Source organism: Physella acuta, unplaced genomic scaffold (genome assembly GCF_028476545.2).
Source record: "Physella acuta isolate Inbredline_101_S28 unplaced genomic scaffold, ASM2847654v3 ptg000336l, whole genome shotgun sequence".
Lineage (NCBI taxonomy): Eukaryota > Metazoa > Mollusca > Gastropoda > Physidae > Physella > Physella acuta.
The window spans coordinates 399,114-425,193 of NW_026731855.1; the positions used below are offsets into that span (position 1 = coordinate 399,114).

The 26,080-nt window shown below is 36.6% G+C and overlaps 1 protein-coding gene across 8 annotated transcripts in view; it reads left to right on the forward strand.

The window, feature by feature from the left end:
* Nucleotides 1–2,673: 2,673 nt before the first annotated feature.
* Nucleotides 2,674–26,080, forward strand: part of LOC131940967 (calmodulin-regulated spectrin-associated protein 1) — a 61,391-nt gene continuing 37,984 nt past the window's right edge. For 5 of the 8 annotated variants that reach the window (XM_059299906.1, XM_059299909.1, XM_059299908.1 and 2 more), the window contains exons 1-9: nt 20,431–21,165; nt 21,990–22,085; nt 22,336–22,441; nt 23,354–23,457; nt 23,868–23,953; nt 24,171–24,294; nt 24,705–24,846; nt 25,295–25,537; nt 25,735–25,879. In XM_059299906.1, the coding sequence (XP_059155889.1) occupies nt 20,614–21,165; nt 21,990–22,085; nt 22,336–22,441; nt 23,354–23,457; nt 23,868–23,953; nt 24,171–24,294; nt 24,705–24,846; nt 25,295–25,537; nt 25,735–25,879 (1,598 nt within the window). In that variant the 5' untranslated portion in view covers nt 20,431–20,613. Of the gene's footprint in view, nt 2,884–4,916; nt 5,099–12,916; nt 13,000–20,430; nt 21,166–21,989; nt 22,086–22,335; nt 22,442–23,353; nt 23,458–23,867; nt 23,954–24,170; nt 24,295–24,704; nt 24,847–25,294; nt 25,538–25,734; nt 25,880–26,080 lie in introns of those variants that run through there. The other 3 variants (XM_059299912.1, XM_059299913.1, XM_059299907.1) reach the window with 3 other exon arrangements.

Below are 26,080 nucleotides of genomic sequence, written 5' to 3' on the forward strand. Positions count from 1 at the left end.
ATATGTGTGGCATTTCTATGCTAATTATGTCAAAGGTATTACCAATAGCATTAAAAAATAGTTCATAGTAATGAACATTAATGAGAATACTTGATCTCTATTAAGGAATAAATTTGTTATTTGGTTAAAATACTTTATAAAATTTGTTTAAATTTGTATTAAAATTTTTATTTTTGAACACTTTTCACAAATCATTTGAATGTATTTGAAGCTTATAGTAATATAAATAATGTTAAATAGAATTAAGTATTTAAAAATTTATGGAAATTGGATTTATTATCAGTGGAGTCACTTGGTCAGGTGACACCAAGGAGGGTAACCCAAGCGTCGACACCCCTCCAACCCCGCCTGCATCATTTCTGTAACCTATTTGACCTGTGAGTTTTCCAATATTACAATGTTAATAGTTTTATGATTTTTTTTGTACAGTGTACCTTAATTCTCAGGATCTATGATATTACTGTAACAAATTTTTAACATTTTTTTCATGTTTTTTTTTTCATATTAATTTTTTAAGTAACTTGATTTTGACATGCTTTGAAACCACAGCTCACAAGGAAGTTTCACACAAGAAATGAGAAACTTTACTTGTTTCAAAATGGATATTAATCTGGAAAAAACTCATTTAAGAAAACCAAATAATGATTTTAGTATTTTAGATTTTCATTAACAAAATAGTTAACTGATTTAATTTAGCTGCTAAATGGACTGTTGATCGAACAGAAAAAAATCAATAAAATTATTTTTGTGTGATTGAGATGACAACCGGTGAACTGTTTTACTCACATACAAGAATAATATATGGAATTAAATTAAAAAAATAGAAACAATTTACTTTAAATTGAATTTGCTTATAAAAATACCTAATTCATTTTTAAATTGTTTTATTGAATAGGAAACTTAAGTGAAAAAAAAAGTATAATTGGTTATCTCCCTTCTACTTTTTTTGTCTATAAAAAAACATTCAGGTAGTTAAAAAATATACTTCTCATTTTTAAAAAACATGCTGTTTGTCTATCCATTCCCAAGATGCCAAAAACAGTTGTGGATTATGTGTTGGGCCAGTGTGTATCATTATAAAACACTTTGAGCACATACTGGTGGCCAGGTAATTGTTGTGATGATTCAACCCCCTTTGCAATTCTTATTTATTTTATTTATTTCTGGCTCATCAACTTTTTATCCATTTTTCTCTTGTAATTAATTATAACAGACCAAATTCATGCTTTAATGTAGATTATTGTTAAGGGATCTTATATGTGTTATCACATATTTTCCTATTTTTTTTTTGTTTTCTTGTAAAGTTTTTTAAAAAATTTATATCTTTATTTTCAAAGATTTTTTTTTACTTGTAAAGAGACTGAATCAATTTTTAAAAATAGCATTTTTGTCCATACTATTTCAATCAAATTCTTGTTTTTTTTATCTCCACACAACTGAACTATCAACATCTTATCAAACTCCATCTCCAACTCAACATAATCCAACACCCACCCTTCACCAACTATTCTTCGCAACATAATGACAAATGCTATTTTCTGTTTTTTTTTCTTACTTGTCTACTGTTTTAGACAGACAACTTTAAATGCTTGTTGTAATGATTGTTTTTATCCAAAGGATTTGACTCAATAAATGTCATTTCAAAAGAACAAACATTTCTTCTGTTTTTATTTGCTACTGTATGTTAAAACTACATTTACATCTTGTTTTGTGGGGCTTATTTCAAAGTTATTTAAAAATTAAAAGAAATGTGTTATTATAGCATTTTGATTTGATGTGCCAAATTACTTAATGCAAAAAAGTAATAGGCTATCTTCAGTTACAGTTAGAAAGACAAATTAAATTTAAATAAAAATAAATATAATCAGATAATAATTCTAATTGAAACAAGTGTTAATGCCTGTTAATAGACTGTTAATCATTACAGCAAATACCATATGTTAAATAGCAAGTAATAGGACTAAGGAGTTAACATCAAATAATACAACTATAAATAAATATCATAATTCAATGCATCCAGTTGAAACTTGATCAAGTAAGTAGAAATTTAACCCTTACCTTGAGACTTATACCAACATAATTATATGAATGATCAAAATGGATTCACATAAAAAAAAACAAAAAACTACCTTTAACTTAATTAAAAGGGTTAAAATTGCCAGTTGGTGATTTTATTTTCAATTTTTTTTTTATACTAATATAAATGATAGTAATTACAATGCTATTATAAAGTACTCAGTAAAAAAAAAAAAAAAAGGCCTATATATTCTGAATTCTTAAGTATAAATAATATTGATAAAAACTTAAAAAACATTTCATATTCAAAAGAAAATACTAAGTTTATTAACTAAAATTAAGAGTCTGTCATAACCTTAAAAGGTGGTATACTAACCAAATCAAGTTATCTATGCCCAAACCTTGGTATGCTTAATAGAGACAAATGGAAGGTAAACTAACTTATTTAATTTCAAACCATTAAAAAAAATATCTATTTTAAGGGAGGTAATAAGCTGTTGGTTTTCAATGTTTTAGTTTATCGGCATTTATTTCCCTTGGGTTACAAATCCAGATTCCACTTCTACACGGTGCCGGTTTGTGTAAATTCCATTCATATTTTTACCTATCGATGATGATGCGCATGCGCATTTTAACGGAAGTGTTATAAAAGTCCGAAATTGAGACTTCACAATGGTCTGGAATTTATACAGAGATCGGATCATAATTTTTAAAAACTAAATCACACACAAAAATGATTTATCAGTGATCGCGATTTCGTTTAGAAATGGATTTGCACCGTTTATTATTCTGTCTTATTCTTTATAATAAACATAAGACTTTCTAGGTCTAGACTATATCTAAATCTAGAAGGTGGTTGACAACCAGGTACGGGTATTCAAACAGAAGAAAATATAAAATAAGAAACAAGATAAAATCTTTAGTTTTATATGCTTAGTTATCTAGATCTAGATATAGATCTAGATCTAGAGTACTAGATCTAGATCTAGACGAATCTAGTTAACCACTAGTTTGCTCTAGATCGAGCCTATCTAAATATCTCTATCTAGATCTAGTCTAGATTCTAGATTTACAGTTAATTATTAATTAAGGTTAGAGTTCAGGTCTAGCACTGGCACTAGAAATCTAGCAGTGAGTCTAGTACTAGTGGTCTAGATTCTAGATCTTATCTAATCTAGTCTAGATTCTAACACACGACCAGCTACACAGCAGGGGCGTAGCGAGGGGGGGGGGGGCGGTGACACCATTTAGGGGGATGACACCAAGGTAAAAAATAGTAAAATATATAGAGAAAAACTCGACGGGGGGGGGGGGGTGCAAATCGAAAACTTGAGGGGAGGGGGTGCAAATTGAAAGTTTGTCCCCGGGAAGGGTCTCTATGCCTCTGGGGGGGGGGGGGGGTGACGCCATTAAGTGCCGCACCGGGTGACACCCGACCTCGCTACGCCACTGCTACACAGTACTACTAGAATACTAGATTATCTAGATCTATTCTATATCTATACATCTAGATCTAGAATAGTGACTATAACTATAAATAAATAGATTAGAAACAGCCTCTTCCTTCTAAAATTTTTTTACTGTTGGGTTGTAATTGTAACAAACAAGTTTGTAGATATAGTAATATTGTGACTGTCATCTCAGATTTAGTTAGGTTAGGCCAATCCTATTAGAGTTTGTTAGAGCCATGGTAATATTTTAAATATTTAGTTAAAGATTAGGCACCTGGTTAGGGATAGGCCATAGGGTTAGCCAGTGACGTCTCTCTGTCTGGTGACATCCGGTTAGGTAACCCAGGGCAGGGTGTCACCACCCTCCACTAATGACAAGCTTATATCTATGACAGACTAAAATTAAAGGCAATTTGGTGTCACCCCATCCTGGACTGCGGTGTCACCCTTGCCTAAGACTAATGATGTAGGCCTAATGTTTATAAATAAATAATTTGACAAAGCAGACTTTCTTATTAAAATTAGTTTTATTTAATTTTTGTATTATCTTCTTGAGTGGTGTCACTCAGTGTAGTTCACGTCCTACCTTGTGAAGTGCTGGGGTTATTATTGACATTAGAGCACTATGCAAATTCTATAATTGTAGTTAGTTAACTAGTATGAGTAATCAAACATTCCTTTTTAACACAAAGTTTTGGTTACCTAGTAGCTTAATTAGATTCTATGTCTAGTCAACAGTGACAGTCTATGTCTTAACTAGTGTTAAATCTTAACGGACTTAAAAACTAAAAATTAAAATTAAAAAAAAATTATAATTAATAATATAAAACTGGATCTTAATTAGATTTAGAATCTAAATTACTTCTGAAATCAGATAAATGTTATGATTTTTACTTATCCATGGCAGTACATCAAACATAGGAACACTAAAATAACTGGATATATCATATTCTAGTAACTACTTGGCCTGCTCAACACTCGACTTATCCAGTATGACACATCTGAACATTTAAAAAATTATAAAGTCTATAATACACAGCAGTTAAAACAAGTGTAGCCTACACTTTAAAACGAAAAAAAATAATCTTACAGACTTATTGATAGTTGTATGTAAATTATTGTAAAAGACATGTGTCTAAAACAAATTGTAAGATGAAGTAGTGCTGCAATTTCAGTGACCTCAGCATACAGGGGGAATAGTGTGGTCAACGCCTTTTTTGTTTCTCTAACGAGAGTCCGGTACTCGTTAGAGCTGAATTGACTCAGATAAATCCTACAGTATAGACTTGAAACTGAACTCTAGACTTTGGGGTCAGCAGTTGTAAGCTCTACTTTCTGACCATGATATGAATAAAAAGTATCAATCTCAAAAAAGCTTTATTTTGGCCTAGATCTATTGCTTATGCCAGCTGATTTTACAATAAAACTGTTTTTTTATTTCTATTAAAGGCAAAGAATCACACCACGTTAGTATTGGATGCCTGCCATTTGAGCTCCAACACCCGCAGTCCAAAGGCTTGGTGAAGTCTCAGCTGTCTGGCACCATGTCTGTTGTTGCTAGTCCAAGCTGTGAGTTCATTGAGAACGATGTCATAGAACTTATCCCAGCTGAGGAATATGACTCCAACATGGTGAGCTCATTTGTTTTTTCTCTCAACTTGTCCACATTTATACACAGGCATTAACATATGACTCCAACATGGTGAGCTCATTTGTTTTTCTCTCAACTTGTCCACATTTATACACAGGCATTAACATATGACTCCAACATGGTGAGCTCATTTGTTTTTTCTCTCAACTTGTCCACATTTATACATACACATTAACAGCTGCAAGCAGTCATTGAAGTAGGAAATGGTGTAGATATGAAATGTAAATCTAGTTTTTTACTGCCAACTTTATTTTCAACTTTCTGTTTTTATTTGTAGTTATAGTTATGGAATTTAAACATCTTTAAGCTAACTTTCAAATAGGATAGCATTGTTGTAGTTGTGGTGTCTCCTGATGTATAACAGTTTGATAAAGATAACTGACTGAATGTTTAGTGTTAAATGTTTACTATTGCAATTTGGTTCATGGTTGGTGTAAGTTAGTAGTGAAAGGTTATGAATATTGGCTCATTAAGTATTGAAACTTTGTTTATAATTACTGTGAGGTTGAACGTTAGGCTTTTTGCTAAGTTAAGTGCTATCATGGTTTTATTATAAGGTTGTTTTTGCCTTAGGTTAAAGGTTAATTTTGTGTTAAATATTTATATAATTTTTTGTTTTTCCTCATTTAGTGTTGAATCATATTAGTTGTATTTGATATTTAGTCTTTGTTGTGTAGTTTAAATACATAGACCTAATGTTAAGTAGTTATATATGGCTTAGTTTAACAAAATAAGGCCTATTGTTATGTGGTTTTTATATAGTCTGATAGACCCAACAACCATAATAGAGAGTTGAAGCTGTGAAACCTGTTTTCTAGTTCAGTCCTTTGATCTGCAGAAGCAACAAAATAGTTGAAATACCTAACATTCTTCAAGTTTAGTTTTAGTGTTTGTACTGTGAAACTAACTACTCCTATTTAATATCATTTTTGAGCATGTATCAACCTCCTCTAGAAGTGGAATATTTGCAGCATTGCATCCACCTTGTTTGTTCTTGTTTAATGTATAAAAACATGTTTTACTTTTAAGAGAAAAATATAGAAATGAAATGTTGCTGAAACCAATATTTTTAATAATCTTTTTAGTCTTATGTTTTATATAACTGATTACAAAAAGTGTTTAAAAATCAACACATTTAACACTAACTTTTTAATAGACATGAGTTTACTGTTAATATTATATTAAATACTCTAAATTCCATGTTTCCAAAGTCATGTCATATGAAGATATTATATTAAAGAATTAATACCTTGCTGATCTTGACATCTTTGAGCTGACAGTAGTAGGACTATATATACATTACCTCAGCTTTTGATCTGGTGTTGAACTAACACTCCCAGAATACCCTCTGTCTAGTCACTATAACCCTTTGGTGGTGTTTTATGTCATTTGTGGCTTAATAATAATCAAAGACTGTCATTTTGTTGAAAGGCTGTAAATATATGTTGGTAAACATAAAAGTAAATTTAGCTTGTACTGCACTAGTGACAAAAATAGAAGTAAAACTAGATAGTACTGTACTAGCTAAAAACAGCTCTAGTTACTGTAAGACTTCTGATTGTTTTGTGCTGTTCGTGCTGGCTAACTCAGAACATTTTTTTTGCCATACTTTTTTCCCCATGTATGTTTTGTCCACTTTAATTTTTAGATCCACCGTGCTCAGTGATTTGTCCTGTGGTAAAAAAATAGTTTACCCTATTACTTGTGCAACTTGTAAGGATTGGCTGGTAGCTAGGATGGCGATTAGGGTTAGGCTTGTATTATGTCTTGTTGTTAGCTCAACAATTTCCTTGTATGAATTAGCGTTAATCTGGTATGTAGCAGCTTAGGTAGAGTTGTATTTATTTTTCTGTTGCAAACTACAATTTTTAAACCAGCTAGCTTAATCATCTAGTCTTGTGTAGTTGTATTCATTTTTCTGTAACAAACTACAACTAGTAATAAACCAGCTAGCTTGATGATCTAGACATATGTAGTTGTATTAATTTCTCTGTCACAAACAACAATTAGCAACAAAATAACCAGCTTGTTTAACTAGTAGAGAGGTAGGGCTGTCAAGCTTTGAATGACATTCCTATGATTGTTTACAAGTCAAAATCTGACATGAATCAAAGCTGGATACACGAAGCAATGTATAGCAGTAGATGTCGCGGCCCCCTTTACTAGCCGTCAATAGACCCTTATTGACACTGTGGTACATTTGAAAAGATGTTTTTTTGAACAGCCTACTTGTCTGCTGTACACAACTAGTTATTAAGGAATTAGAGGGGCTCTGTACAACAGGTTGTTGAGAGTTGTCAGGTATTTACAGTTGCTCAGTATGGTGGGGATAGAGAGAGTGTAGGAACACAGCTAGATTACAGGCTGTGTTATGCTCATCGTTCTTTCTTTAATTAAGTCTGACATAATAATACAAGAGCTATCTGCCTTGTTGATGGTGTTGTCTTGTTGATGATGTTGTCTAGTTGATGATGTTGTCTTGTTGATGATGTTGTCTAGTTGATGATGTTGTCTTGTTGATGATGTTGTCTTGTTGATGATGTTATCTTGTTGATGTTGTCTAGTTGATGATGTTGTCTAGTTGATGATGTTGTCTTGTTGATGATGTTGTCTAGTTGATGATGTTGTCTTGTTGATGATGTTGTCTTGTTGATGATGTTATCTTGTTGATGATGTTGTCTAGTTGATGATGTTGTCTTGTTGATGATGTTGTCTAGTTGATGATGTTGTCTTGTTGATGATGTTGTCTAGTTGATGATGTTGTCTTGTTGATGATGTTGTCTAGTTGATGATGTTGTCTTGTTGATGATGTTGTCTAGTTGATGATGTTGTCTTGTTGATGATGTTGTCTTGTTGATGATGTTATCTTGTTGATGATGTTGTCTAGTTGATGATGTTGTCTTGTTGATGATGTTGTCTAGTTGATGATGTTGTCTTGTTGATGATGTTGTCTTGTTGATGATGTTATCTTGTTGATGATGTCTTGTTGATGATGTTGTCTTGTTGATGATGCTGTCTTGTTGATGTTGTTGTCTTGTTGATGATATGGTTTCGTTGATGATGTTGTCTCGTTAAACTGTTGTTTTTAAAGGTTGTGACTGCTGTATTACTGGTAGCTGTACCTATAGGGTTAAGTTTAGGTCTCTTTTTCATATAGACACATAACATATATACCACACAACCCTACTCACATTTCCATAGACTACCATACATTATAATAATCACATTTTTTTTCTAGAAAATGTGTGTTAAAAACAAATAATGTGTAGGCCAGTAATCATTTCAACCTTTATATTAGACATTTAGCAAGAAAAACAAAAACAATAGTAATACATCGAAGGCAAAGTTATGTAACACAGATATGCACACTAAACAAAATATATAATCTAACACAATGTGAGTAAATGACACCCCCCATACCCCTATGGTGGTATGCAATATGTGCACATCCCCTATTGCCGTTTACATTTTGTAATAGTAAGCCAACAATATCTAGATCTAGATGCCACACAGATAAAGAACACATGACTTGAAATGTGCTGTAGTTTAAAAACCTCACTATACTTGTGGAGCATAACCAGCAAGCCACAGTACAACTGGTTAGAGGTTGACAGAATACCACCCTAGGTTGCCCCCCCCCCACCACCCCCGTGCTAGACAGCATCAGCCGATCCCCTGGTACGGTCGGCTACACATATGAACAACACATTAGTCTATTTCATAACCTCTGTAAGTTTGTTCTTTCTATCAAAGTCAAGTAGGACAATCTGTGCATCTTGGGCTGACTCGAGTTCTCTCCCCTTGCCCATTTATTGTTATTAATTATTGACATGTCACACAGCGATGTCCTTGTAAAGAGCAGTCTATGCAAGCCTGCCACACTTCCTCGCTGTCATACAGTCACATCACACGGATAGGTGGTGGTGCTGTTTTATATGTACTAAACGTTAGGTCTTCTGGGATATACGTTAGGTCTTGTGTGGTCATTATTGGACTCCCATGTGATAAACTTTAGGTCTTCTGTGCTAAACTTAAGATACTTTGTGCTTAACTTAAGATATTCTGTGCTTAACTTAAGATATTCTGTGGTAATTCTTGGATGTGTTAAATATGAGGTTCTCTGTGGTAAATATTGCCCCCCCCCCCCACCCCCGTGTAGTAAATATTGTAATCTTTGTGGTAAACTTTAGGTTCCCAATGTTAGGTCCTTATTTCTAAATTAATTGTTATACATTATGCCACCCATGCTAAACTGCGAACCCCCATAGGTAAACATATCTTTAAATTCAGTTTTCAACACTGGACACTTGACCTCATCGTACTGGATATAACTTCTGTGTTTTATGACCCTCTATTTCTGGCCCGTTTTATTTGTCATGTGTATTTCATGACACGTATGCTGCGTACCTGACGTGATTTAATACCTGTGATTTGTGTCACCACATTTCTGATGCGTCTTGTGTGTTCCCTCCAGTCAGCCTGTTAGTCTACGAGACTGTATGCATTAGGCCGATGTCACCACATTTCTAATGCGTCTTGTGTGTTCCCTCCAGTTAGCCTGTTAGTCTACGAGACTGTATGCATTAGGCCGATGTCACCACATTTCTGATGCGTCTTGTGTGTTCCCTCCAGTCAGCCTGTTAGTCTACGAGACTGTATGCATTAGGCCGATGTCACCACATTTCTAATGCGCCTTGTGTGTTCTCTCCAGTTAGCCTGTAAGTTTATGACTGTGTGCATCAAGCCGATGTCACCATATTTCTAGTGGGCCTAATGTTCCTTTACATCCATGACTGTATACATTAGGCCGATGTCACCATATTTTCCTATTATCTAGTGTTCACTTGGTCTACCTTTACATCTGTCTGTATACATTAGACTGATGTCACCATATTTTCCTATAGGCCGAGTGTTCACTTGGTCTAGCCTTTACAGCCATGACTGTATACATTAGGCCGATGTCACCATATTTTCCTATTATCTAGTGTTCACTTGGTCTAGCCTTTACATCCATGACTGTATACATTAGGCCGATGCCACCATATTTTCCTATGGTCTAGTGTTCACTTGGTCTAGCCTTTACATCTATGACTGTATACATTAGGCCGATGTCACCATATTTTCCTATGGTCTAGTGTTCACTTGGTCTAGCCTTTACATCTATGACTGTATACATTAGGCCGATGTCACCATATTTTCCTATGGTCTAGTGTTCACTTGGTCTAGCCTTTACATCTATGACTGTATACATTAGGCCGATGTCACCATATTTTCCTATGGTCTAGTGTTCACTTGGTTTAGCCTGTACAGTGTACATCTATGACTATACGTTAGGCCGATGTCACCGTATTTTCCTATGGTCTAGTGTTCACTTGGTCTAGCCTGTACAGTGTACATCTATGACTGTATACATTAGACCGCCTCCATTGACATACCCCTCGTTACTCAACTCCCGTGATTACTTAAGCCAAAGCTAACTGAGCAGGGTGTAGGAAGGTGGCAAGATGAATGAATGACGTTGGTTAAGTAACTCTTTGCGTCAAAAGTTTAAAAAAAAAGTACAAAACTTTCCCCTTGCACGTGTCTCCCACATTTCCCCGTTCCTTTGTTTAATTCGTACGCGAATGGTTACAAAACATTACGTACCGGTATATCTTGTTTCTGTTCGCACACACTTTGTTTCCGGTTTGTTTGGTGTCATTTTTGACCCAGCTCGTTCCAATGTTTGGATAGGTCTTGGTATATCGCCTACTCGCATGCCAACGAACACAATAATATTGTGCTCAACAGTCCCGGGTCTCGCCTTGATATTTTTTTCCCATGCCATATGTGTGTGTATAATAATTTCTTTGAAAAAAATGTATGGCCTATGAAGTATCAGAATGCTGTTTCGGTATGTCTCAAGATTTAAGGTGACCTGTGAAGTGCCCCCCTCCCCCTACCTCTGTATGCCTCATTCTACAAGCTATGCATCAGTAGGACTTGCAAGTTGTTAACCTACAGCCTGTAGTGCTATGCCTGTCTTTGGTACACAGTGATGTGCCGGGGTATGAGATGTTATTGCAGATGTGTACGGGTGGCTAACAACAAGCTGTGAACAGAGCGGTAGTGCTGATTCACGGTCTGTATGAGTGCAGGGCTGGGTTGGAGGGTCTGGTGACGATTTCTTGCAGCATATTTGACTAGCCATCACAACTGTTATTTAATAGAGTAGAAAAAAAATATAGATCTACCTTTGATATTGACCCAGTCCTGATTGCCAACCATAAGCTTACAGTTTTTCTGGCCCTAGTCAACAACGAGCATATTTTGGTTATCCTTCTGTTAATAAAATGACAACCATATCTTAAGACGCATCTAATGTTTAACCCTTTCATTTTATTAAAATGTTTCTTTGAACAGTTATCTGAATGGGTTTTTTGTTTCATTTTTAGTTTTCTTGTCCGATTTATGCATTTCAACAAATTTATAAAAATGCGAAACGATATTTTAATTAGAGACTCAATTTCCTCATAATCTTACACGTTTCACCATCAGTAATGTAACTAATTTCTACATTTCTATCGCAAGTCAAGCTGACCAATCTGAGTGTTAAATCTCATGGAGCGTTACCGATAGTGTCTAGACGAATTTCTACCACAAGAAAAATGTATCATTCAACTCTTTTTCTTAGCCACATTCGAGAAGGCCCAAGCGTATGGTGGTTTTTTTCTTTTATATTTTTTTTTTCAAGAAAATAAATGAGCCATAAATAGAGACAGTATAAATCCATTTCTGTTTCTCCATGAATATCAATAATTTTGTTTGTACGGTCAGCAGACTAATAAATAGATCTACTCTCCAACCCAACATCTTTTTTTTTTCCTTTGCTACTAAATTTGGGTCACTGGTAGAAATGTGGGGAAGGGGGAAATCTGTTGGGGATATACGCGGCATATGAACATAGTTGTGTTACTAATCCAGTCAATAGAATGTTGAAAAGGGGTAATACACTAAGCCGCCAGTCATGCCTAACTTGTACAGTAAAGGTTTCTATTTTATCGAGGGTGGGGGGGGGGGGGGGGGAAAGGGGGATTTGGGTTGAAGATAGCTGAAGATGGGCCATGTCGCAAAAAAATAAAAAGCAGAAAAACTTAAGACACACACTCGCACAGTCGATAGTTTAAAAATATTACCGCTAATGTTTGAGACACCGCAACTCAGAGATACTGTTATATAAATACTGATACTAAACTCGCACAGTCGATAGTTTAAAAATATTACCGCTAATGTTTTAGACACTGCAACTCAGATACTGTTATATAAATACTGGTACTAAACAGGTAGAGGCTATGATTCATAATTAGGTCAGTGCTATTTTTATCCCACAAGGTAAACACGGCGACCTACTTAACGCGGGGACTCCCGAGCGTGCCGTGTTTGGTTAGCGGGAGTTTTTCCAATGGGTCGAATTTTATTTTTGGCGATGTGTAGATCTCGTAGCTGTACTGAAGTTCAATTGACGCCTGTAATTTTACTGAAACCTTTGAGCAAGGGTCCTTGTTTGCTAAAATAAAAATGCATTATATGGTCTGTTGACCCAAGCTGTTGTCTCCCCCCACACGCTAACCATTGCTTGCATGCGCGATCTGTCTTTCACCTGTATGACTCACCGTCATGGAAAATCCTAAGCTGTCATTTAAATCTATAAATAGACGCGGTGAGATAAAGGAAGTTACTCACCCCCATATGTGCTCACATTAGAAATTGTAATTTTTGAGTGAGCCAGTTGCCCTAGTCTTTATATACCCAGGTGTTGCCTAGTGTTGAGCTATTTACTGCTGGAACATGGTCGTGGGAGTTCCTCTCTGTGGGGACACGCTGGTTCCACATGAGCATGATGTAAGTCTAGAGACTTTCTTTTTTTGTCATTCTAGGCTGTGTGTGTTTGTTAAAATCTGTCAGGCTATCCATCTCTAGCATCATTCTAGTCTTTGTGTGTTTGTTAAAATCTATGTCAGGCTATCCATACCTAGCACCATTCTAGTCTGTGTGTGTTGTAAGAACTATGTCAGGCTATCCATATCTAGCACCATATTGGAAGATAGTCTAGCTCTATTTGGACTCAGCTGTTTTAATGCTTTATATTTTGTTCACTGTGAACTTAGTCACAGTGCACTAATTACATTACTAATAAAATTATATGAAAATACCTATTGCACATATATGATGGATCTCACATTCCCCCAACAGTATTGGAATATTGGACTTGAGTATTAGTAATTTTTATTAACTTTACATTTCTATTTTAAAACATCAATGGTGAAAAAACAAGTGATTTAAATATTATTTTATCACTGGCTCATGATGTTTGGAGTGGAAAGGGGATGAAGAGATGTCCATTGGTATGCTGATTGGGAAAGAGGTTGTGTTCTGTCTTGCTATCAGTGACTAAGTTTGGTCTGGTTGTACAACTTGTAGTTGGCATACTTTGATGCTGTGTCAGTCTCTGGCCAGGTAATCTGTCTGTATTGACATACACTGAGATTTGTGTAGTTAAGGCCTGGATTGATCTCCCTCTCTCATCCCAGCTGCAAGGGAGTAGAATCTATTTAGGATTGTCTCAGTTGGATTGATTATCTCCCTTTCTCATACAAACACCAGAAGAGTGGAATATATTTAGGATTGTCTCAGTTGGTTTGGTTATCTCCCTTTCTCATACAAACACCAGAAGAGTGGAATCTATTTAGGATTGTCTCAGTTGGTTTGGTTATCTCCCTTTCTCATACAAACACCAGAAGAGTGGAATATATCTAGGATTGTCTCAGTTGGATTGATTATCTCCCTTTCTCATACAAACACCAGAAGAGTGGAATATATTTAGGATTGTTTCCCTTGCCCTGAACGGCCTCTATTGAGTTTAACACCACCGAATGGCATAGGTGTGTTAGGCCCTGTGTTTCTGTATACTGGCTACCTTTTGTTTACATAGTTGGTGACTTAATGCTGTTTGTTTAGCTTTCCCCATGTCAAATAGTGTAAGCCTTCTATTTTCTGTGGCCCTTCTGCTTTTCTCTTAACACTTGTACTGTAGTTGATTCACAAAATCAAGACTATGTAAAGGGTAGGCCTATTAATTAATTGCAAGGCCAAGTAATGAGAGCATGTACCATTTAACTGTTTGAGTACTTGAGTGTGCTATGCTGCAGTGTGTCCAAGTGGTAGAAAAATAAAAACACAATGCATTGTTTGGATCAATAGCTATGAAATAGGAAAGGAATGGTGTCTGAATGGGTCAATATGCAACATGTCTACATTCTTTAATAAGATGGTTCTCAAAATTTTATAGCTAGAAACTGTGAAATATGTTGCTTTCCTATTGTTAGGTTTGAAAAAGTTTTTTAAAATGCTTTGCAATATCAGTTTTTTGTTGTTTAAAAAGATTTATGTTTGTTGGCAGTTTTATTGAGCCCGCTTAGTGTGGTGTCTCTTATAAGAAAAGTTCCCCTACTGATATTTTTAAGGCCTCCTTTTAAAAGGTTTAAATCTTGCGGTTATTGACGAAAATTGATCCTCGAATATAATCACATAATCTCTGCATTGAAAGCAGCAGGCCACATAAGTTCTACCAGTCACATAGCTGGTCTATAGTCCAACCACCAGCGTACACCAACCACGTAGCTGCTGTATAGCCTAACCACCAGCGTACACCATGTAGCTGGTCTATAGCCCATCCACCACCGTACACCATTTGAAGCCAACTACAACATTTGGATAAATGCCTGCATATTTTCTATTCAATCCAGTGGTATTAAGTTTCTGTTGATATGTGTAGTGATCAATGAAGCGGAACAAGCCTACACAGTTTTTATGACACTGTGGATATTTGATTGGCTCATCTGTCCACATATCTCGGTCATATGTGTTCTAATTACCTCTCTTGGAAACATATGTTACACACTGTGTTATTGTGGTGTATTGGAGATTTGAATAGAAGTGTTTCTTGAAATGGATAAGTTTAGAGAGAATAGTTTTGATAGTAGCAGTAGTGATGAGGTATTTCTGTCATTCGATGATGATGAGGATGATGATGTAAGGGTTATAATTAGCCAGAGTGTTCTGCCCTTGTCGGCCAGCGCTCACAGTGACGCAGGTGAGGGGGATCAAGTGGAAACAGGTGTGACAACCCTACCATCGATTGATTCAGTAGGCGGTGTGTTGTGTCAGGCCGACGGTGTGTTGTCTCAGGCCAGCGGTGTGTTGTGTCAGCCTGCTGGTCCAGGAGGATGTGTGGACTCTGTTCGTCTCCTGCTCCAGACGCAGTCGGAGCCCAGCGTGCCTCACCTGACAGACATTCACATCACCTGTCTGGCGCCGGACACTTTTCACCAGGTTATGCTGGAGCAGACCACGTCTGGCAACAAGGTGTCCATTCAGTGTCTACAGGCTAGTGCGCTGGCCAGTCAAGGTCATGGTGCACTGGCACCCCAAGGTCAGGGTGAGCTCACAGGTCAAGGTTTGTGTGCTCTGACCAGTCAGGTCCAGTGTGTTGAGACCCCAGCAGTTGATGTGTCAGTGTGTAGAGAAGTCACTAGGTACTGTGTCAGCTGTCACTCCCAGATAGAGACACAGTCAGTCAATATTGATGTTGTGTCATCTTCACCCAACCTTGCCATAGCAACCCCAGGCTACGGAGTCGATGATGGTAGCACATGTATTCCTATCTCAAGATTAGATGGAGGATTCTTAGAAAATGGTGGCACATGTATTCCTATCTCAGGACCAGATGGAGGAATGTCAGACAATGATAGTAACGCATGTATTCCTATCTCAAGGTTGGATGGAGGAATCTCAGAAAATGGCGGCACATGTACTTCTATCTCAAGATGCAATGGAGGAATGTCAGACAATAATGTAGAGCAAACAGAACACATTGAGACCCATTTGGTGGAGCAGCCCTTGACTGGGTGTAGGATTGACAGGGTAGACAGTGCTGAACAGTTGGTACAAGAGAGAGACCTGTGTACACATAGCCTAGTGAGTTGTATAATAGGTTCACATAGTCTTGAAGGTATTGATGGAACATTGGGTTGTACGGAACAAAGTGTAAACACTACAGGAGAAAATCTGGATGTTACTAAGGGAACATTAGATGGTAGGGAACCAATTCAACAACACACCACAGAAGAGAATCTAGATGATACTAGGGGAACATTAGATGGTAGGGAACCAATTCAACAACACACAACAGAAGAGAATCTAGATGATACTAGGGGAACATTAGATGGTAGGGAACCAATTCAACAACACACAACAGAAGAAAATGTAGAAGATACTAGGGGAACATTAGATAGTAGGGAACCAATTAAACAAAATGTAGAAACTTCAAAGGAAAGTTCCAATAGTAAAATAATTCAGCATAACAATGACAATATTGTAGAGAAAACTGAAGTTGAACATTGTGACACAATGATAGAGACAAAGACCATAAACAATAATGGAGAGATGGACATAGAAGAAACTTACCCACAATTTTCTGGAAGAAATATAGAAGGACATGTGGTGCCAGATATCTTGCAGGAACTCAGGCTATACAATCATAACAGCAGGGGATTGAAAGGATCGTTAGGTGATATAGGGTTAATTCTACATGATGAAGACAAAGGATCTTTAGGTGATATGGCAATAACACTATATGATGAAGACAATGGTAACAAAATCGCAAACAACGAGAGTGGACTAGTTAACATACTAGTAGGTCCAATAGAAAAGTATTTACAAGAAATGATGACTTCAGGATTTGTTGAAGTTGATGTAGAACAAGGAAATAAAGAATTAGTTGAAGTTGATGTAGAACAAGGAAATAAAAAATTAGTAGAATTTGATGTAGAACAAGAAAATAAAGAATTAGTTAAAGTTGATGTAGAACAAGAAAATAAAGAATTAGTTGAAGTTGATGTAGAAGAAGATAATAAACAATTAGTTGAAGTTGATGTAGAACAATTAGTTGAAGTTGATGTAGAACAAGGAAATAAAGAATTACTAGAAGTCGATGAGGAAAAAGATAATAAAGAATTAGTAGAAGTTGATGTAGAACAATTAGTAGAAGTTGATGTAGAACAAGAAAATAAAGAATTAGTAGAAGTTGATGTAGAACAATTAGTGGAAGCTGATGTAGAACAAGAATTAGAAGCCTTTGTAGAAGTTGATGTAGAACAAGAATTAAAACCTGAAGAACAAATAGGAGCCCAAATAGATAAGTCTGATGAAAAGACAGAACAACACAGTAAGGCTGTCCAAAGTCTAGAAGAAAATACATGTCCTGGTATGGCGCAGGGTGTTGTAGAGCAGGAGAGGAGGGGTAGAGATGGTGGTAGGACAGACACACTAGGTTGGGAGGTGGTGGACAGTCAGGGTGGTGACGGGATGGCTACTGGTGCTGGCTTTAGGGAGGATGCTGATGTGTCCAACACAGTGACAGATGAACTGTCCAACACAGTGACAGATGAAATGTCAAACACAGTGACAGATGAACTGTCAAACACAGTGACAGATGAACTGTCCAACACAGTGACAGATGAACTGTCAAACACAGTGACAGATGAACTGTCCAGCACAGTGACAGATGAACTGTCCAACACATTGACAGATGAACTGTCCAACACAGTGACAGATGAACTGTCCAGCACAGTGACAGATGAACTGTCAAACACAGTGACAGATGAACTGTCCAACACATTGACAGATGAACTGTCCAACACAGTGACAGATGAACTGTCAAACACAGTGACAGATGACTTATCAAGCAGAACGTCAGATAAAATGTCTAACACTTTTTCATCTTCTCAAGGTGCTAGAGACAACATTGGATGCTCACAGCTTGAACAGGGATTAGCCCCAGGGGATAAGCCAGTCGCAGCTCAGTGCCAACAGACAGTTCCTGCCAATAGGGATCAGCTGGTTTCTTCTATACAGGGATTAGCTTTAGAAGATGAACTGGCTTCTGTGAATCAAGATAAGCTTGGTTTAGTTGAACAAAGATTAGCTGAACACGGATTAGCTGAAAGTGACCTTTTAGTTTCTGCTTCACAAGGATTATCTGAAAGTGACCAGTCCCTTTCTGCTACACGAGGATTATCTGAAAGTGACCAGCCAGTTTCTGCTACACAAGGATTAGCTGAAAGTGACCAGTCCCTTTCTGCTATACAAGGATTATCTGAAATTGACCAACCAGTTTCTGCTACACAAGGATTATCTGAAATTGACCAACCAGTTTCTGCTATACAAGGATTATCTGAAATTGACCAACCAGTTTCTGCTACACAAGGATTATCTGAAATTGACCAACCAGTTTCTGCTACACAAGGATTATCTGAAATTGACCAACCAGTTTCTGCTACACAAGGATTATCTGAAATTGACCAACCAGTTTCTGCTATACAAGGATTATCTGAAATTGACCAACCAGTTTCTGCTACACAAGGATTATCTGAAATTGACCAACCAGTTTCTGCTACACAAGGATTATCTGAAAGTGACCTTTTAGTTTCTGCCACACAAGGATTATCTGAAAGTGACCAGCCAGTTTCTGCTACACAAGGATTAGCTGAAAGTGACCAGCCCCTTTCTGCTACACAAGGATTATCTGAAAGTGACCAGCCAGTTTCTGTTTTGAAGGGATTATCTATAGCAGATCAGCTGGTTTCTAGTGTACATGGATTAGCTAATCCACCAGTGCTTACAGAAATGGTCTTCCTTGGCTTATTCGAACATTCATTATGTGACACTACAGACCATGTAGATGTACACCAAGATGGAGTTGATAAAATTAAACATAATGATTGTGCCAAGGATGATTCTCAGCCTGTACATATGGATTGTAAAAAGGATGATTCTCTCACTATCTCTAGTGATAGTTTCGCATATGATTCTATGATGGTCATTGGTGAGGATCTTCAGTGTTCTGATAATATTTTTATCCATGAAGACTCCTATCTAGCAGATAGTCTTTGTATAAAAGATGATACCCAGTTTTCTAACAGTCTCTATGCCAATGATAGTTTTCACAGTTCTAATAGTTTTTCCTTGATAGACCAATCCCAGAATTCTTTGCTTGGTTATTTAAATAATAGCCTTGACATTGGTAACAGTTCTTCTCTTGAGTTGTTACTCAACCAAAGGAATCACTACACTGACAGTCTGGGTGTAGAGGGTGGTACTAACATTGAGCCTAAAGCTAACATGGTCTGTGAAGATAATGACGAGAACACCCAAAGTTGGGTGAACTATGAAGACATGCATCAGATCAACAGCCTAACTTTTTCGTCAGATGACCAGTGGCAAACACTGACCAGGACTGACCGGTCCATGGTTGATGGTCGCAAGTTAGGTGCGCAGTATCTGCTGCATGTGCATCAGGTGTGTCAGCTGGACTCTGGGGAGTTTACCTGTGGGAACCCCAGTCTTCATAATAGTGGCGTGACCCCTGTTGATTGTCTGGTTCCCCAGATTTTAAATGGTGACATGACCCCTGTTGATAGTCTGGTTCCTCAAGGATTAGATGGTGACATGACCCCTGTTGATAGTTTCGTTCCTCAAGGGTTAGACGGTGACATGACTCCTGTTGATAGTCTGGTTCCTCAAGGATTAGATGGTGACATGTCCCCTGTTGATAGTTTCGTTCTTCAAGGATTACATGGTGACATGACCCCCGTTGATAGTCTGGTTCCTCAAGGATTAGATGGTGACATGACCCCCGTTGATAGTTTCGTTCCTCAAGGATTACATGGTAACATGACCCCCGTTGATAGTCTGGTTCCTCAAGGATTAGATGGTGACATGACCCCCGTTGATAGTTTCGTTCCTCAAGGATTAGATGGTGACATGACCCCTGTTGATAGTCTGGTTCCTCAAGGATTAGATGGTGACATGACCCCTGTTGATAGTTTCGTTCCTCAAGGGTTAGACGGTGACATGACTCCTGTTGATAGTCTGGTTCCTCAAGGATTACATGGTGACCTGACCCCTGTTGATAGTTTTGTTCCTCAAGGATTAAATGGTGATAGTCTAGTTCCCCAGATTTCAAAAGGTGACACGACCCTTGTTCCTCAGACAAGCGGAGATTATAAACTGAATCCATCTGTAGTTGTTTCTCAAATTTCTCAAAGTTTTTATGTCCCCCCTACAGAAACTCTGGTTCCTAACAACTTTAATTGTTCATTTCCCCAAAACTTTAATTGTCATGACGTGACCCCAACAAATAGCCTGGATCCCCAAAACTTAAATTGTTATGACGTGACCCCAACAAATAGCTCGGATCCCCAAAACTTAAATTGTTATGACGTGACCCCAACAAATAGCTCGGATCCCCAAAAGTTTAATTGTTGTGATTTGACCCTAACAAATGATTCTGTTACCCCAGAATTGACTTTCCCCTATAACACATTACGACAAAGTAATAACCATGTTGAAACTAGCTCAGAATTTGTAAATAGCTTTAATGTTCCGCCATTGGATATGGATAGCTGGATGAAATCACCAATGGATAGTTTAATGACTAATTCAGTGGATAACAGTATTTCATTACCAATGGATAGTTTGATGTCATATCCAATGGATAGTTTGGTGACACAGCCAATGGCAATGGATAGTTTGGCGATCCAACCAATGGATAGTTTGATGACACAACCAATGGATAGTTTGGTGACACAGCCAATGGATAGTTTAATGACACAGCCAATGGATAGTTTAATGACACAGCCAATGGATAGTTTAATGACACAGCCAATGGATAGTTTAATGACACAGCCAATGGATAGTTTGTTGGAATATCCAAAAAGTAACACAGAACCAGTTTCTCTAAGTGCACCCCAAAGCACTGATCTAAGGAAACAACATTTGAACCTGATAGAAACCTACTGTGTAGAAAAGATGAAGAGTAGAGTGATGCTGGACTGTATAGAAGCTGATAGCTTAGATGAAGATGAAAGCCAAGTGTGCAGCAGCTCTGATGATGGTATAGATAGTTTAGATGAAGAAACAGTTGACCATACAGAGGTATTTGAAATGGTTAGTTTATCCTTCACCTTAATCATTCTACTTCTGTTTTGTATTGCTTTTGTCTTGTCTGGGTTTTTATTTATTGAAGACACATACATACACATTCACAATTTTAAATTTGGTGTAAGTTTTTGGTATGTTGGATACATCTTTGTCATTGTTGTTGCAGTAAAAAAAATAAAAAAAATGAAAGAATTTAAATTTTTGTTAAAAAGCAAGTTTTAAAACTTTACATTAAAATGTAATTAGTTGACAGTTTAATAGCTGCATTTGTTTAGCTAAGCTCATTGTATTTTTACAGCTAAAAGATCACATTTTTTGTTAAAAGCTTTTTTTTTCATGGTACTTTGAAAACTAACAATGAAGCTGAATGCTGTTTATTGATAGATTTTGAAAGAATCAAGGTTTTTTTTGGGTATTAAATACTGTAGAATATCTCTTTGATCAGTAGATACTAAAACATGCTTAATCTTATCTACCTAGAACTCTGTTTACATAAAATTTTTATCATATGCAAAATAGGCCCAAAAAATCCTCTTTGGTGACCCTTTTTTTGTTGTTGTTTCCATGCAGTTGACAGTCTCCTTGGAAAAGCATCTATGATTTGTTGACCAGTTTTTGTTTCCAGGCAAAGTTGACAGCACCCTTGACAGATTATCTATCTTTTTGTTGACCAGTTTATTATTGTTGTTTTCAGGCAAATATGCTCCTACTTAACAGATTATCTATCTTTTTGCTGACCCGTTTATTATTGTTGTTTTCAGGCAAAGTTGACAGCCTCCTTGACAGATTATATACCTTTTTGCTGACCCGTTTATTATTGTTTTTTACAGGCAAAGTTGCGAGCCTCTTTGGCATGGCTTCTATCTAAAGTGCATGGAAGTGAAGTCCCCAAGGAGTTACAAGATCCATTCTATCAAAACTCAGAAGTATGTTTTTCACTATTGAAAGCTCATTGTTAGATATAGTGTTTAAGTCAAGGTTGTGGCATGTGTTAAAGAACAACAAAATTACCATGGAGTTTTTTCAATTGCTTAATGGAACATAATGTAACTGTATGTTTAACATATGAGTTTAATGTGTTAACTTTGATTAAGCTTAATATATCAGATTAAAATGTTACAATGTCATACAGTCACTAATCAAACCCTGTAATTCACTTGTTTCCACTGTGTCCAGGGTCAAGTAGTTCTGCGGCCAGTGATGGTCAACTACATGTCTTCTAGTGAGCTGTATTGCCAGGCTTGTAGCAGAATGTTTCCTGAGATGCACACCCAGTGGCGGGGTAAGTTATGGGTTACTACCCAGATACCTTATCATCTTTTCCTGTTAGTGCCCTACACACATGGGGCGGGGTAAGTTATGGGTCACTAACCAGATACATCAACATCATCATCTGTTTCCATGTGCCCAAGACACATGAGGCAGATGAAGTCGAGTTCATCTGTTTCAATGACCTTGGCATACAAGGGGATAGTAGGTTACCTAACTTAGGTCAGGTACCCATCAGAACTAGGTGGACTCAGGGATGTCATGCTGACTAGAGCTCAGGATTCAAACCTGTTAATGTCAACTTGGCAATTGTAAGCTCTTCCATCCAACCCCATCATCCCATACATAACTCATTGTCCAAAGCAGTTGTATGACCAGCAGCTAATTGCCCCAGTTCAATAACTGATGCCTAATTGCTGTAATTCAATCACTTGTACTTAATAGTCCTAAATTGATTTGTTAATCAATATTATCAAAATTGAATCAATCACACTATACTGCCTAATCCAAATCTATTAGTTTACTTAAATATATGGAGCAAGAAATAAATGGCTTACATTATGCAAACACTTGGTAAATAAAGTAATTGACTACACTGACCAAAACCAATCGGCTTGTTTTACTAGTGCAGATTACAAACAGCTGGCAAAGTTATACTACATACATTGTATAAACCAATGTGTGATTATAATTGTATATTGATTGCAAATGTGTAGAGTCATGCCATAACATATACTATTATATACTTTTATCATATACTATTTATACATATACTACATATACTATTTATGCATATACTATTATCTTAGCTATTTTTTTATGTAATGCATAAAGCAATTTTGTTACCATGTCAGCTATAATTATCTCCCTTTGAGCTGTTAAATTCTCTCCCTTGAAGTTGTAATTCTCTTCCCTATATATACAGGACACTGGAGCATAATTCAAGTACTGTCAAGGAAAGGGATTTATATTTCTGATGAGACTTCAGTCACAGAAACTGTTCTAGTTCAGACAGCCCCATTTAAGTTGGTGGGTGACCATTTTTGTGTGTCTTGTTGAGACATTTTGGTGTATTTGGTTAATTGAATTCTATGCTAAAATTGATCACATTTGTTTTTACCACTGTTGGGGTGGGTGGCCATCTTTGTGTGTTTTCTTGAGATTGTGTAACATTTTGGTGTGTTTAGTTAATTGAATTCTATGCTGAAATTGATCACATTTGTTTTTACCACTGTTAGGGTGGGTGGCATCTTTGTGTGTCTTTTGTTGAGATTGTGTAACATTTGGTGTGTTTGGTTAATTGAATTCTATGCTGAAATGATCAAATTTGTTTTACTACTGTTAGGTGGGTGGCATCTTTACTAATGCCCTGTTGAATACTTGCATGATTATTGTATGTATGTCTGTACTGATTCACATATTTGTTCTTGTCAACATAGAAAGCTCACATAGCCTTGATTGATGCCTTGATGCGAGCCTACATCACTGAAGTTGCTAGTGTTGAGAAGGTGGTCAAAGCTGTCAGGTGAGGGTTAGAGTGTAGTTAATGTGGAGTGGTTGGTTTAAGTAGTGCAGCTTAACATTGTCTTGATGGTACATTAACATAACTTACACAACCTCAGTCAGGTCTCGTACAACCTCAAACTATTTCTTTACAGAAACCTAACAATAAAAAAATTAACATACCTTACACAACCTCAGTGACTTGCCTCGTATAACCTCAAACTATTTCTTCCCTACAGAAACCTTACAACATTTGCAGCCTCTAGTGAATTGCCTAGTTCCCCAGAAGAAGCTTTAAAGTTTTGGATCAATAAAGTCTGTACTGTATTGGGGACACCCACTGAGTCTTCAGGTGATTCTAAGGTAGGTGCTCAGGTTTGTTTTCTACCACCCCCTCGAACCTAATAGAATTTATATAGAAAATAAATACTTCTTCCCCCCCCCCCCCCCTCACAAAAAGATAGGCTTGAAAGAAACACTGCATGCTGACCACTTTAAAAAATAAGACAAAAATTTTAGGTCTTTATTATCAAGTGTTGATGATGTCATCATTATTGAGTATTGTTTGTGCAACTTTTAAATTTCCTTATGTTTTTTATAGAGCATTTTTTACAGACAGAATATTAAAACTATTATATAGATATTACTATGAATTGTGAATATTACTATGAATTCAAGAACTAAGAATGCAGTGTTTATTATTCATCTGAAATGTGACTAGTAAACAAGCCAACAGGATGAAGCTTGATTATAACAATGATCTTTGTTGGCAGTTTGTAAACAAGAACAAGAGTGGCCGACCAGCTGAGCCAGTCCAGGTCCCTCTGCTGGAAGATCTGATGAGGGATATTGGTGATGGCACCAGTGTTGCTGCTGTCATAGCCTACTACAGACCAGAGCTGCTCAACATTCAAGGTACTGATGCTCACTTAGATATTTTTGGTGGTTTTATATCAGAGTTGTGGTGATGTCTTGTGTGGCTGTGTTTGTTTCATTTAGTTTTGTTCTAAGTATTTCATGTTTTGTATATTTAAGTTTTTGGGATTGTGTATGTTGTGAGCTTTGCCACTTGTTCACTGAATCAGTGTAGCAGAAGATCAAATACTGTTTCTTTATTATTTAAATATTATTTATTTTCATGTATAATAATAATTGTTATTTTCTTTATTTAAATATATTATCTATTTAATGTGTAATAATAATTATTGTTAGGTAAAATATTAATTTTAAAAAATAATCAAAAGGGATTATTTTTAGGTAAAATAATATTTTTTTTCTCTAACTCAAAAGTATAGCATTGCTAATTATTCCTTTACTTTTTAAAAACTTAGTTCAAATTATTTTATTTTTTGTGACTTTTTAGATTTGTGTCTGAAAGACAGCATTGGGATAGCAGATTCCTTGTACAACTTGCGTCAGATTGGGGAGTTCTGCAGGAATCACCTGCCCTGGAAATGTTTCCACCTGACCTACGAGGACCTGCTGTACACCCACGAGACCATGAAAATCAACATCCTCACCTTCCTGGCCGACCTGTTCTATGTGTTTGAAGGACCTGGTTCTCAGACAGCTGATGGCAGCACTGCAGGGCCTGTGGCTAAAGATGGTCAGTTGATTGTTTAGTCGGTTTTCATAGCAACTAGCAGCTAGGAGTATAGTTTTATAAAGTGGTTTCCATAACCACTAGTCCATAACCTGCATGAGAAATCATTTTTGATAACTTTTTAGGAAAAAATGTAAGTGATAGTGAAAGAGATCATGTGCTCACTAATATTTGCTTATGTAAATTTTATTTGATCACAGTGCCACCTGCAGGCAAGAGAAGCAACTTTGGGTCTGTGCCTAATGTAGCGATAAGTAGCGCAACCAAGAAAAGCTTCCAGAGACTGACATTTGAAGACACAGCAAACAATCTGGGCATGAACCGCACATCAGTCGTCAGCCCCAGGTAAGTTTTATCTATCCAGTTTCAAGTTTTTATTGTTATAAGGATTGAAAGGAAAAAGTTTTGTATGTATAAACAAAAAAAAACAACTAGAAAATATTTTTTTTTCTGCCTATTTTGCCTATTTCTACCTTAATTTTATAATGCTTATGAGCAAACAACCAAGTACTTTTTCAAAATTCTTTTTAACTTAAATTTGTATTC